We start from the raw sequence: 14,601 nt of genomic DNA, 5'->3' as shown, positions 1-14,601 counted from the left end.
GAACTATTACTTAACCCACCCTCCAGAACAGGAGTATAGCTGGAAAAGAAAATCATAAACCAGATGAAAAACGAAGACGTATAAAACAACTCTGCGAGAGTTACAGGGATCCATTTATTTGTCATTTGCTCTAAAAATCTAGCCATTGTGGAAGCATGCCAAGAAGAGGGTCAGATTTTTCGCATTTTTATCACCCGATAAGGAAAAAAAGATGATGGTAAGATTATTACATTCTTTCTACTTCATAATAGTGTATTAGTGTGCATTGGTCTATGTTATAAAATTACATTACACTTCTTTTCAACTTTTGGAATCAGTCAAAATGTGGAAATCTGTGAAGAGACAATTAAGCAAGCACTGTAAGTGTGATTTGATGTGAGTCATCTATAATATTTCGGTGCAAAGTCTTTTTATCTCTTTATAGGGAACTATGCTTAAGATCTATGGTGAGCGGTGAAACCACCTCGTTGTGTGCTACTTAAAAACACAGAGTTAATATAACACCAGAGGGCTAATATGACTCTTAAAGGCTACATCCAGAGCCTATCTAAATCAAGCATCTATTTGCACATCTTAACATAGCCCCCTTTTCGCAAAATGTTGACATAAATAGAAATAAGAAATAAGAATAGTCATTGTATATAGTCGCTACTGTGAGTGTAACTATGTTCAGTGACAGGGGAAGTGTTAGGAGGGGTCCTGGGGTGTTTTGGGGATAGAACACATGTCTAATGGATGTGAAGAATGTGTAGCAACATCCTAAGACAACTTAACACCCAGATATCTCAGACTAACAGATTCCAATGCTGTTAGGATTAAGACTTGCATGTGTGCTCATGTTTCTAACCTGAACTCGAGCTTCTGTCAGTTTGGCCCTCTGAGCCAGCTCCTCTCGCGTGTAGATGTCTGGGTAATGCGTACGTTCAAATGCTCTCTCTAACTCCTCCAGCTGCTCCGCCGTGAAGGTTGTGCGACTGCGGCGCTGCTTCCTCTTTAGAGGTAGGCCTGGCTCAGAATCCACATCGGAAGCCTCGTCCGAGTGGCTAGCTAGAAACGGAAAAAGAAAACATTAGTTTATGATTTGGAGAGACTGCACACACAGGATTAGGTATTGCAGCCTGTATCTGCACAATCAAACATAAGGCAGACCATAATGTGTGTTGCAGATATAGACTGCAACCAACTCAATGAAAGGAACCGTTCTAAACTGTCTTTTGATTGAATAAAATGTATGCATTTTAGAACTCTTCAATTCAAAAATGAATTAATCCTGGTATAGCATTAATTCCACAAGACTAGTTTATGCTAATTGATTGTCTCTAAAAAAAATATGTCAGAAAAAAAGGAATATGTTTTTTTCATTGTGAAAGAGCACAATGTAGCACAATGTAGCTAGATATTTTTTTATAAGTCCACCAACAGTTTTTTCCAGAAGCTGCTGAGTTGCTCAGTGGAACAGAATCAGAACCAGTTTTAAACCTATACTTAAACACTCTAATTGATCTAATTTTAGAGCTGGTGAATTGGTTAAGATAATTCCTATTATTCAGTCATCGCAATGATACAAAGAAAGTTTTTCATCCTTAAATTCATTATAAAAATCAGATACCTGGTTTTAAAAGGATTCATCCCTCAGAACTGATGTTTAATAGATTAACATTCTGTCTGAATGTCAATCTTAGATAGTTTCTATTTAGACTTAGTAGTTTAAAAAAGCTTATCAGCTGCTGCACAGCACTTTACATAGAGCCATGTAGATTGTGTTCTCCTGATTTCTTAAACTCCTCAGTGGTTCCCAGGGGATCAAAAGCAAAAGCCTGCTTGAACATGGATTAAAGAGGACAAGATCGCTCTGGGGCATCTATCGCCTGGGACACCATGTCTCTCCCAGCGTCAGCCATGCTGTGTGTTAGACTGATTTTCAGAAGCAAAGGAAAGGGAGCCCATTGCAGGTGCTTCTTAATCTGCTTTCTCAGGATAGGAGGAACTAACAGAAAAGAGATTTGGCCATGCAACTCAGCAGAAAAGAGAAATCAATAAACAGTAGAAACTATTGAGAGAACAGTGTATCTCTACATTTGTGCTATTACACAGTTGTTAAAGACTAAATTAAATGACGACCTGTTACAGCCCATCACCATCTGCTGCTTCTGGAATATTAGCTTTTCACAATGCGTTTAGAAAGAGATGGAACTGAAATTTACACCTAAATCAAGCCCAGACCAAATCAGGAAGGTCCATGCATCTTTTTTCATACAATGAACAGATAGTGAAAAAAAAAATCTCAAAAGCGAAAAGGCAGGTGTAAGCAAGAGAAAGGCTGTTCTGTCTCAGATACCTCAGTCTTTGTAATCCTCTAGATTTATAGGCTTTAATTAAAAAAGTGCCAGGTCAGACATTTGGGGGTTTGGGGAGTAAAGGGAGGGGGCAGTGATCTCGCTTTGCCTCTGGAGCCTCTGCAAGGAAGGCAGGAAATGTTTGCAGTGGTTGCCAGTGTGTGTCTGACCAGGCATTATACATGGATTTGGCCTCTGGGAATGCTGCTACTCAAAAACCCGCTGGCAAACAAAAAAAAGATCTTGACTCTGAGACAAGCTTATTATTAGATTTAAACCAGTGTGAGGCACCATCCTAACAGACTAACTGAGGATCCTCCTGAAATGAACTGTATTATTTTGCTTAATAAAACAAATTTTAGTATTTAATTTAACAAAAATACAATTCTGTTCTGTTGAGAAAACGAAAGCTTTCAAAACCTGAAGGCAACAGTTATCAATTTGATCTGTTAACAATAGGATCACTCCCCCCACCCCAACTCTTTTTTAAATTTTTTTTGTTGTTTTCCCTCTCTTTTTTTGCCATTTCCTCTTTTTCTTATCCTGTTTTTATTATTTGTAATTTTAGAGAAAACACTCCATCTTGGAATCTTAATGGCAAATGACAGTGATGCTTTTGTCATCCTCCACTTGCTCTTTGTCTTTTTCTTCTGTCTTTTTCTTTACCCCCTTTTTTCCTTTATTTTTGGGGAGTGATGTGGCTGAGCCTTTGTATCACAGTGGGGAAAAGCCTGTGGCAGGGCTCTATTGGACCGATTACCACGCTCCATCTGTAGGAGCCATCAGGGACGCCCGGGCCCTCATTCAGGGGCCTGTCACCTGCCCAGCAGGGGAGCTGAGGGGGGGGAGTAAGTTGGGGGCTGGAGTAGGGGAATGAGGAGTAGGAGGAGAAAAAAGGGGGCACAAAGGGTCCAGAGAAGGGCCACTGGGGCTGTGGAGGGGCACAGCAGGGGAGCACCCCTATATCCCCTCATTCCATGGCCTGAGGGGCACAAAGCTGGGGGATGGGAAGTCAAAAGGGTTGACATGGAGAGGAGAAGGAAAGCTGAAGGCACCTGAAGGAGATGGTGGGGGTGGGAGGTGGAGGGTGCACAGCTATGGTGAATGAGGGGGAGGCAGCGATTGTTAAAAAAAAATGGGACCTGTCTTTTCACCTCAGCTATTCACATCACTTGTCTCTTTCCTGGATTCACCCATCTCCATACATCCACATCTCCGACTCTTTAAAACACTGTTCTAACACTGCCTTGGAATGAATTAAAGCCACGCCAATGCAGGCGCAGGCTTGTTCCCACACATTCAGCACAGCAATGACAGGAGATGATACTAGGCATTAAAAGGGAAGTAACTGTGGCATCACTTTAAAACCCAAACCAAATGGTTTGCAGTAGATAAAGCAACAGGTGACAGAGAATGCTCTATTCATGTCTGTAAATCCCATACAGGACGAGTTCCTTTGTTATCTAACACAGCAGTTAATAGTTGGACTAATGTAACCCAAAGAACTAAAGAATATAACATTTTACCAAGTACATTGTTACCAAGTGTTCAAACTTAAGTGAAAATATAGGATATTTTTATGTTTACACATAAACACTAGAGCAACCCAAAATTCAATAACAGCTTGATCAGGACAAAAATGAAAATTTAACATAGTCCCTAAGAGGCAGAATTTTCCTTAGCAACTTCAAGCTCTGACATTAAATTCTTAATATCACATTCTGTTTAGTCATAAAGCGGCGTTCTGATTCTTTACTATGGAGCATCTTTTAAAACCAGGGGGTAGATACGAGTTTTTTATTATCTTAGCAGCAGAACTAAAACTTGTTTGAAACTTTCTTTTATTATAAGGCCTTTTATTTGTGACTGTTTATTTTTTGTTGCTTGTGTATTGCTTTTTAAATTTGACATTCATTTTTTTCACATTTGTTGTTTTAATTGATTTTTTTATGTAATAAATTTATAATAGTTGCTAACAAAAGTGCTTTAGTACAATTTCTTTATAACTATTACTAAAATCGGATTCATTCAATACGGATTTTAGCTGAACTTAATCATTTTTTTCAAATTATGTATTTTTAATTAAATATTATATTTTCTTTATTAAGTATATTTTATTTATTATTTATTTTATTTTTCAATTAGTTTAACATCTTATTACACATACTGAGATATTTTTTTTTGCAACCCTGTCTGTGTAACTGTATAAAAACTGTTTTGGAAGCAACAGCATTTAAGTTTATTATGGACTAAGTCACTGCTGACTGTTCCCGATGTTGTGTTTTAAATTTTCAGAAAAGGAAATGTTTTAATTGCTATCTTGCCATTTAACAGATGATGGGCATTTGTATGTTAATGTAATTTTAACTCAGCAGGTTAACAAGAGCTACAGCAGGCAAATGCTCTATGTTGCCAGATCAAGCATATTTTAAGATGTCCTGAATGACTTGTGTCAGTAAATTTATTTTGTCCTATTTAAATAAGTTTTAGTGTGACTCAGAATAAAACCTGATAATATAGTAATTAGAGACTAATTATCTTTTAAAAATACCTTTACAGACTTTATCTCTAAACAATACACATGAATCAGCAAGAGGTAAAATGCAGTCTAAAATATAAATGCTAACCCCATAAAATAATAAAAGCATTAAGAATTTCTGGCGTGAGAATAAAGGTTGATCTTGTTTACTGCACAGGCTCATCTTGGCGGACATCCACCCTTCTTCCATTCTCTCTCACTTTTCAGGAGAGGTTAATATAAGAAGACAGCTAAAGCTACATAAAACCACCTCTTTGCTCACATGTGCAGAGAAGTCCACACCCGCGGTTTGGAATGGTAAATAAAAGAGATGAAAAGTGTGACAAAGGATAAGAAATGAAGAATCTCATATGGACAGATAAACCAAAACATATGGGCCAGTTTATGGCCTTGTCTTAGTAGGGGCTGGCTGGCCCATCCTCCTGGGGCTTTTAATAGAGAAGGTAATTGAGCTGGTGACATGTGTTTGCAACACAAAACAAAGGGCATAAGAGACAAATGAACTCGCTATTTGCCCAGGGAAGTAGATCTAGCCCTTTCAGGCCAGGGAGTTTGGTGCGAGTGGGCCACTGAATAAAATAGCTGCGTGTCGCATAGAGCCAAAGCGAGCAGATGCACACGAAGGGGGGAAGAATAGTAAACTGACAGCTTATGGACTCAGCTGGGGTTAACAGTTTAAGGGAAAAAATGGGAGTGAGTGGGCTGCTCACTTGACTTGCTAAAGAGCCCCTAGAAACCTGCAGCTGCCTGGGAAAGGGAGTGGAGGGGGGGTTATAGAAATAAAAAGAGAGTAGGATGATGATGTGATGGACACAAAACAAAATTAAGCGAAAGAGCACAGGAGGTTGGCACTTAACGGACAAAGAAGGAGCTGGCGATATGTAGCTGAAAGATGTATCTCTGTCCATCACAGCAACAGTGACAAGAAGCGGCGAATGGCCCTGCAGGCCTATTATTTATGCACAGTGTGGGATGGTTTCACGGTGGCATTTCCACCCTCTGTGTGCAGACAAAGCAACTTGCAGAGCTCACACTGGGCTGTAAGCAAAAATAGCTAGGCTGTTGCATGTTCCAGTCAAACAGAGACAAACCAGCAATGATGACAACCAGATCAAGCATCACATTTAAAAAAAACACTGCTTGGTAAACACAAATCTAAGAAGATATTTAACTCCAAAGAAGTGCAGGAGCATTGCTTTGAAATCCTTACACAAGTTTTTGAGTTGACATCTTTTGCAAACATTATCCTAACCTCCAGTTCCTGGGGCCTAATAGTTGTAACAGTCAAGTGACCCCAATCTGGCCCTTGACCTTTTCACAGCGACTGCATGGAACTGCAGTGGAAACAGCCTCACCGATGGAACTCAAGAAAACGTAAGTAATGCTAAACAGAAAATATATATATCTTCACTGGATTGCTCACTTTTACTGTCAACCCCATAAATTTAATGTAATGTTTTATTTTTCTGTGTATTTTATATTCAGTGTTACAAATGTGAGGTTCTAGAGCAACAAATTTAATTTTAAAAAAGCCATCAATCAGTCAGTAACAGAGTTCTGCTGGCATGTCCATAATGTGCAATGTGGAAGACGAAAGAACTCCACAAAAACTTAGCCTAAACAAAGTTAAGTGACTGACAACGCTGTCTGGCTTTACTCAATTAACCATCTCATTGTGTCCCTCTTTGCAAAGTCCCCATGCCCCCGACCCCTTTCTCTTCACGCCCCTTTATCCTCCCCATCACAGAGTTTTGCTTGGCTAATACTTGGAGGAAATAGAAAGCTCTTTTTTCTGTTGGGGCTCCTCTTCTTGACCTTCTATTGCTTGGTACTTCTCTTTTCAGTCACTTTGCAATGTCTCTGGGGTTAGTCAGGGAGAATACAAGGAGTACATCAGCGCCAAGGGGCTGGCTTGGGGCAGGACCCCGGCCCATTACTTCAAAGTTGGCCTGCATTCATTAATTGTCCTTTGAATTAATATTGGGTGGATCACAATGTGGGTGCCAGCAGAGAAAGAGGCTTTAATGAAGCATAGAGTCTGTATTCAGTTGCAGATAAGCCAGTGTGGATTTTTTCTTTCTTTCTGAAGAAAGAGAGTCTTGAGAATTATTCTACAAAAAGGAGAAACGTTTTGACTGCTTATATTTAGGAGGCCAACTATCCACCTTCAGAACATTTTAAAGGTATTCATTCCCTTTAAATTTCTATTTCTCATGTTGGCATATCCCATACCCAAATTTGAATGTACTTCTGCAACATTTAAAACCAGTGCATAGCAGCAAAGTGGTAGAAAAAAAAAAATTATTTTTCATTTTTTTCAACAAACAAAAATGAAAAAGCAGTGCATTTAACCTCCTTTATTCTAACACACATAAATAAAATTCAGTAAGCAATTGGTCTAATTAGCAATAGAGTCTGTGTGAGTCCAAGTTTATATTTTACCATCATAGCAGATCTGTCAGACCTCATAGGTTTGTTACAAAATATTAGAGGGAAAAAACCCTATACCACACCATAGCAGGAAGATCAAGAAAGACTATATCTTGAGGGGCTGCAGAGATCCACAGGTCAGGTGAGGAGAATCTGTTGACAAGTCAGCTAAGTCATACACCTCACACATCTGGCCTTTTTTTAAAAGGCTGATTAAAAACGATATGGTTAATTTTCTCTAATCCCATTTTTTTTTTTGATTAGAGGTTATTTGATATACAGAGGAAAACTAGCACAACATATCCCTCCAATTACTCAAACCCCACAGCCACAGACTGTGGTGGCAGCATCATGCTGTGCAAAGCACACATTCTGAACAGTGACAGGAAAGCTGACCAAAATTCACTGAAGGATGCATTAAGCCAAATTCCCCCAAAAAATTAAAGGAAAATGCAAAATCAGAGTCATCCTCATTTCATTTGAATTGAATGTCCGGACCAAAACTTAATTATGAATTTTCTGCAAGACTTAAAATTTGCTACAAATTTACTCCCATTTTAAGTTGGGGGTATTTTGCAAGATGGCAAAAAAAGAAAAAAAATCAACATGGGCATAATCTGCATACATACCACACAAGAATTTGTAATTGGCAATAATTTTAGATATGTGCAAATTCTGCACATACAGAATATATTTTTTTAAGCATATATTTGTTGCCATTGTGGTTGTGAAATACTCAAAACTTAGTTAGACTGGATGTAAAGTAGCAATATCCAGTTCTAGCAGCAAATTCCTACTTCAGTTTAAGTTCCACAAAGAATTAACTGGTTCCATAAAGTGGGCTAATGCCAATACAGACTGCACTTCAAATAGTTTAAAAAGATTTTGAACATTTTATCTCCACTTTCAGGTTCTTGTGCAACCTATCTATCTGAATATTTAAGTTATGATTTGTTTTATAAATGGCAACTTGGCACAATAAACAAGCAATATAAAACACTATTACCATGTGAAAAAAGAACAAAGCCCTAAATAAAGGAAATGTGATTAGAGCAGACATTCCTCTGGCTGTGTTTGGGCATTAAGTCACACAATCTAAAAAAAAATCAGTTACCGTACACTTGAAGGATATTACTACACTGCATTAAAAAATCGTTCCTTTCCTGCTAAAAGATAGTAGATGTGGAAAGGTTCTGGTGTCACATTTTCTCCCCTGCTGTTTTTTTAACCCAGGGCTACGTACTCATTATAATAGCTTCAAAACTCCACATATGCTACAGTGCAGACATTAACTCTTCAGTCCTTCTCACTTTCACATAATATCCCTCATCCTAAACCCATGCCAAGATCCCAGGGAGCCTATCTAGCCCCAGTTTATTTACACAAACAAAGTCCTACTCAGCTCCTGTGACAAAAGCAGCTAAATCTTTCATGTTTTGTCAGCACTTGATTCCTCCTGTCCCTTTGGCTATTTGCCTGCCTCTGCACAATGGAGGCAGGAGAATGGCAGCAGATTGTTGGAATGCACCTCAATGAGACCAATTATTACATGTTGACTGCGTTCACCATGGCACATTTGAAAGAACTGGGCTCATTCACTCTGGCTCGGCAGGACTCCCTTTTAAAGAAAAGTTATCCCTTTGACTGTTTGTATTTCTGAGCTTTCTTTTCCCCCCTCCTTCTTCTTTCTGTCTCCAACCCCCCCACCCCATTCCGTCCTGTCATAAAAGATCCTGCAAGAGTGGCTGTCTTTTATGACTTTGGTTACTTTAATTAGTTAAATGAGGCTAAAGGCTAATGTGCTAACACTAATAGATGGAGGATGCCATCAATTAAATCAAGCACCTTAATAGAAAAACAACAATTTTGACACTGATGCATGATTAAGTAATAAAACTGAGATAGTGTGAAAACAAATGCATTTAATTAATTAAAATGACAGATGATAATCCCTTTAACTCTAATTTAAAAAAAAAAATTTCTTTACTATATGAGTAAAAATGCTCACATTGCGCGAAAAATTGCTTTTCAACAACATCTCAGCAACATACTGATGCCACTGTGTACTTTATCCCACAAACCTTAGCTCTCATTTTCCCAGACAAATAAATCTAAATGAGTCAGCTTTGATCTTAGAACTTAATGGAAAGCCAACAATAGTGGTAGAGGAGAGAGGGGCAGAGAGCAACAGGCCTCTCCCTGCCACAACAATGGCCTCTACAAACACCTACTTAATCAATATTTGGCCAGAAGACCCTCCCTCAGTCCCCAAACCACTCTTTTCACATTCTAATGAAGTGCTATAAAAGAGAAAAACAACTACTGCTTTCCACAAAGAGACACAAGAATGAAATGAAATAGAGCTGATCTGGATTAGGGGATGCTTGAATATAGGATGCCCCAATAAGCAATTATATGTTTCATTAAAAAAAAGTAAAATAAAACTTTTTTAACAAAGTACATTCTCCGATTGTTAAAGCTACAGAAATGATAACTTTGATTACTCTATTTTTATTCAAGAAAATCAACACCTCATTTTACCAAGTCAGTGGATTTGTCCCGCCATGGCTATGGGCTATATAAAGAGGGTGGGAAGTGTCCCAACACAGACCCCGTATTAAATGTGGTCGCCTTGGGCCAAAAGGAAAAGGGGGCGGACTTCAGTCTGAGATGAAAGTGAAGAGAAATAAAGGGTTTGGATTTAATCTAGTGAGGAGAACAGTTTCCCTGTGCTCGATCACTGAAGGCGTCAAGGTTTCTACTCTAGACAAAAAAGGCTGCAAAAATACCAAAATTAAGAGTTTGAGCCCAACTGCCTTTTCTTGTATGACTTTAAACAAACTTACAATTAAAAGTGCACATATCCAGGCAATAACAACATCTATCAGGCTATTAATTATTAACTAAACTGCATGTTTTATGTCCCTGTTTCCCTTTGAGCTGCATCCCCAACAGGTTATAAATCAACAGGTGTTTGTCTTAAAGTCCTTGCTTCTTTTAAAAGAAGAAAAGTGTTCTAACAGTGACAGAAGGCCCTAAATTGGCATTTCTTTGTGCAATTAGGGCGCAGGAGCTCCCTGAATAATTCATCGCTCATTGCGAGTTCATGATGTCTTCTCTCACCCCCTTTTTGTCATTGTAGTTTTTTTCTTCCTTTCTTTCTTTTCTCACCTCATTATTTAAAAATAAAAGCTCCGGCATCTTTTTGTATGACAACGCCCTACTTGCTGGACTTTGGCTTTTTGTGCATGTCTGACTGAGGTGTGAGCCTCAATAGACTCTCTGCGCTTTGTTCGATGAAGTTCATCCTCAAGTTTCCGAATAGTGCAATGAAAAAAAAAAAAACTGTTCTCATGATTGAAAGGCAGAGAAGGGATTTCTTTAAAGCTTGTCTGCACAACCACTGTTTTATTTTGTTTTTTGTTGTTTTGATTTTGACTTTTTTTTCTTTTCGCCTTAACATAACGTAAGCAACTGTTTAAAACTTTAAATAATAGATTTCAATGGATAGCTAAATTAATGATATTATTTTGAAGGTTGACTTTTTGTTCTTTTGGGTTGCTTTTGTTGTTTTGAATGGGGAACCTACTGCACCATAACGCTAATAAAATACTGTTATGGAAATCTGATCTTCTACTTTTTTTTTTCTACTTTTTCATTATTTTAGATGACTTACATCTGTCTCCCAGGATACCATCGATGCTGTGTTTCGTCCGGGGTTCGCTCTCCTCCAGCGTCCTCTTCACCATCTCATCCTCCTCCTCCTCATCCTCACCAACTCCCCCAAATTTGGAGCGCATTACACGGCTGATGGCGCTCACTGAGAAACAGTAAAGAATAGGATAACTTAGGTCTTCATAGAGCTATAGATGTTATCCATACAGGCCAAAATACTCCCAAACAGCTATATAAGCATTCAAAGAATTTGAACATTGTTATTGTTATCAAAACTAACTTATTTATGATATTAATTTAGATTTACCTGAGGGAACATTGTTCCTGTCGCATATTCCATCCTTCAGTAGTTTGTCTCTAATTTCCCAGCTGAACATGCCAGGATTTTCTCTTTTATACTCCTCAATCTTCTTGTCCACTTCTGGAGAAGCACTTTGCTTTAAAGAGAAAAACAGGAAAAGTCATGTTACATAAAAAAATATGTGTCTTGGAAGAAGGCACAAAGTCTCTTAATGTAGAAAATATACAGGCATTCTAATCATCCATGACTCTATTCTCTATCAATATTTGTATAGTTTTTAAAATTCTTAATTGACAGACAGCAGGACACTTGTCCTTCTTTTTTCTATGCACATTCCATAAAAACAGAAGTAGGTAGAACTTCAACTGGATTTGGACCAATACTTTTATTTTAAAGAGGGGAGAAAATTAAATAAATGAAAGGTTCACAGATACTTTGTAAATATATGCTTGTGTAACAGTGTATTAACATATTAAATAATAGATAAATGCTACAGTATGTTGATAAATTTCTTTAAAAAATTATTATAAAGATGAAGGAAAGGGGGTGGAGTGGGTGACAGAATTCTGAAAAATCTTATTCATATACAATTACTTACTTACAACATGATTGAAAATCATTTATATTATAATAAGTAGCAACATAACAGTTTTTTTTTTTAAAATACAGATGAAGTAAAATATTAAACTTGCAAAAAAAAAAAATAATAAGAAAGAGGAAATGATAATTAAAAAAAAAGTTTCGGATTTTTCCGACAAACCTTCTTCTTTCTATAGAAAGGTTGTTACTTTAACCTATTTGCGCAGAAAAACCCAACATGTGGATTTAGAGCCCCTTACCTTTGGTTTGCTGCCTCCGATGGCCCCCGGCCTGATGGAGCCCGTCTCCTGGTACCGACAGAGGATTTTGGAGACGCAGCCGTGAGACACACGCAGCTGCCGGGAGATGACGCAAGGCCGGACTCCGTGGTGCGCCATCTCCACGATTTTATGGCGAATGTGGTTAGGAAGAGGTCTGCCGTTTATGAAGACTCCTCCGAGCTGGTTGACCCGACCCTGCCCTAACGGAGTGGAAACTGAACAGGGAGCGCTTTTATTCAGCCGGATACTGTATTTTCCCAAACAACGCATGACTAATACCAAAAGATAATATCATAAAATACTCTGCCATTACATTCTAAAAAACAAAAAAACAACTGTATAGCCTACATTTAAGTTTAAAAGATGGTTTTTACTATGATGCATTCTTCATTTCTGATTTATTAATTTGCGTAACAGAAAATGTAATATAAAAATATCTGAAACAATATATATGATATAATTTATCATTCTAAATGTTCAATTTATTCCCTTGAGTTATACAATGCTGTTATTTATTTGTTTTTGTTTTTTTGTTTCACAAATTTTTTATTATTATTATTATTATTGATTTTAAGCAGTCAAATAAAAACAAAACCTACTAAGTTTTTTGTCTTTGTTTTTTTTTTGTGTGTGTGTGTGTTTTTTTCTCAAATTTTTTGTTATCTCCATTAGCAACTGGTGTTGACTTCCTACCTTCCAGCGAGTATCCTCCCCGGCCGTAGTTCTGGTGAGGAGTCGGTCTCATCATTCTCGGCAAGCCTCCTGCCAGCGCCGTCATATTTCCTCCAATTTCTGTCACTAGGAGTAAAGTTGCCTCTGATGGATACTTTTAATCCAGAAAGAAATAAACTCTTGTCTGTTTTTTTTTTTAATGTGAGCTACCCTTTACAGCCGTCAGAATTCCTGAGTAACAGGTTGCCACAGATGGAGAAGAAAAGGTTATCCAGGCCGCAGAGATGTTTGCGTAAAGTTATCCCAGCAGCCGGACTAGAGCTCAGAACAGATACTCCGGGTTTTAGGAAGGTCCTCGGAGGATACGAAAGATGCTTTGAGAGGATGGATGCTGGTCAAAGATTTTTATCTGTGAACGCTTTCCCCTCTGACTCTCAGCTGGCTGCGCTGATTGGTTGAGTAGCCGGACATTAGGAAGAAGGGGGAGCTCAGTGATTGGACAGAAGGAGCTGAAGTTGCGCTTGTATTGACCTCACGAGGTCAACTTGTCACGAGAGTGTTTGCTTTAAAGTTTTCATAAATAGTAAACGTTTTTGATAAAGTAAATAAATGTAAATCAGTGAGCCTGGAGCAACTTAGGATTAATAGAAGAGAATCCACCACATCACTGACCCCAGGATGAGTTTATGGTGGAAATATTCTGCAAAGTTGGGGAAACTCCCTCATGAAACAAATACATAGCAGAAGCCACTGAAAAAAATTATTCAACTTTTTTTTTGGCATTTACTTAATCATATTTAGTTACTTTAACACAATAGTTTCATGTTAGCAGGGTAGTACATAAAAGAATTGTGTTAAAGTAACTAATTATGATTATGACAGTCTTTGTATGTCACTTTGTCAAACCTGCTGTCATTTGCTCTATGCTAAATATCCAACACAAACCTATAATCTCGCATATCTCATTAAATATAATTTAAAATATCAAAAAAGTAATTCAGCTGTTGTTTTCATTCAGAGGGATACATTTGCGTTCAACTCAATAAGCTGCAAACGTTCAAACACATTCTGTCTCACAACATTTGATAAACTTTGTGCATTTAGGCTATTTATTATATGAGCTATCAAACAAATTAAATAAAACAATGTCTAATAGTTTTTCTAAACTATCTTCATGCATGTAGACTGTGGTGTTATGAATATTTGACTTTGAGAAAAATGACTTTTTTATTGTTATTTTTGGGGAGAAGAATTAAAATCAAAAGAAACCGAACCAACTAGTATTTTTTTTAATATAATGATAAGATCTTTACAATGAAGAAAAAAATATTACAATATTTATACTTAATATTGTTATTTTATTTTATGCTATTTCTATCACCTTATTGGTAATAGTTAAAAGTCAAGATATTTTCTCGTCATATAGACAGAAATCATCTGAATTCAACCTCTTATGTAATATGAATATCAACTTCTCTTAACAGTGACAAGTGAAGCAGTAGGCTATAGTCAAGACAGTTAAAAAAACTTCTACACCAATAATAGTCTGAAGCAACTCCTATGGTCCAGCTAACTGAATTTACTTAAAATCTTGCAGATCACCAGATTTTAAAACATTTTCATATATGCCTGTTATCAGTAGTTAGATGGTTATGTTTTCTGCCGAAAACTTTAATGTGTAACTCCTAATTTTGACGAGAAAATAGAGTAAATGTTGTTAATATATGCCATATTATATATATATGCCATACTATATATATATATATATATATATATATATATATATAT

General features: G+C 37.3%; 1 protein-coding gene across 1 annotated transcript in view; it reads right to left on the bottom strand.

Moving 5' to 3' along the window:
* The window catches only part of LOC107087289 (paired box protein Pax-3-like), a 20,515-nt gene extending 7,315 nt beyond the window's left edge, over positions 1-13,200 (bottom strand). Inside the window, exons 1-5 of the mRNA XM_015378793.1 lie at positions 12,835-13,200; positions 12,121-12,356; positions 11,288-11,417; positions 10,982-11,125; positions 848-1,047 (exon numbers count right to left, since the gene is read on the bottom strand). Of these exons, the coding sequence (XP_015234279.1) occupies positions 848-1,047; positions 10,982-11,125; positions 11,288-11,417; positions 12,121-12,356; positions 12,835-12,919 (795 nt within the window). The 5' untranslated portion in view covers positions 12,920-13,200. The remainder of the gene's footprint in view (positions 1-847; positions 1,048-10,981; positions 11,126-11,287; positions 11,418-12,120; positions 12,357-12,834) is intronic.
* Between the last annotated feature and the right edge of the window lie 1,401 nt (positions 13,201-14,601).

This window comes from Cyprinodon variegatus, unplaced genomic scaffold (assembly GCF_000732505.1).
Source record: "Cyprinodon variegatus isolate N-32 unplaced genomic scaffold, C_variegatus-1.0 Scaffold178, whole genome shotgun sequence".
NCBI classification, from domain to species: Eukaryota; Metazoa; Chordata; class Actinopteri; order Cyprinodontiformes; family Cyprinodontidae; genus Cyprinodon; species Cyprinodon variegatus.
Note: the sequence above shows the minus strand (reverse complement) of the source record. Positions and strands in the feature narration are given on the sequence as shown.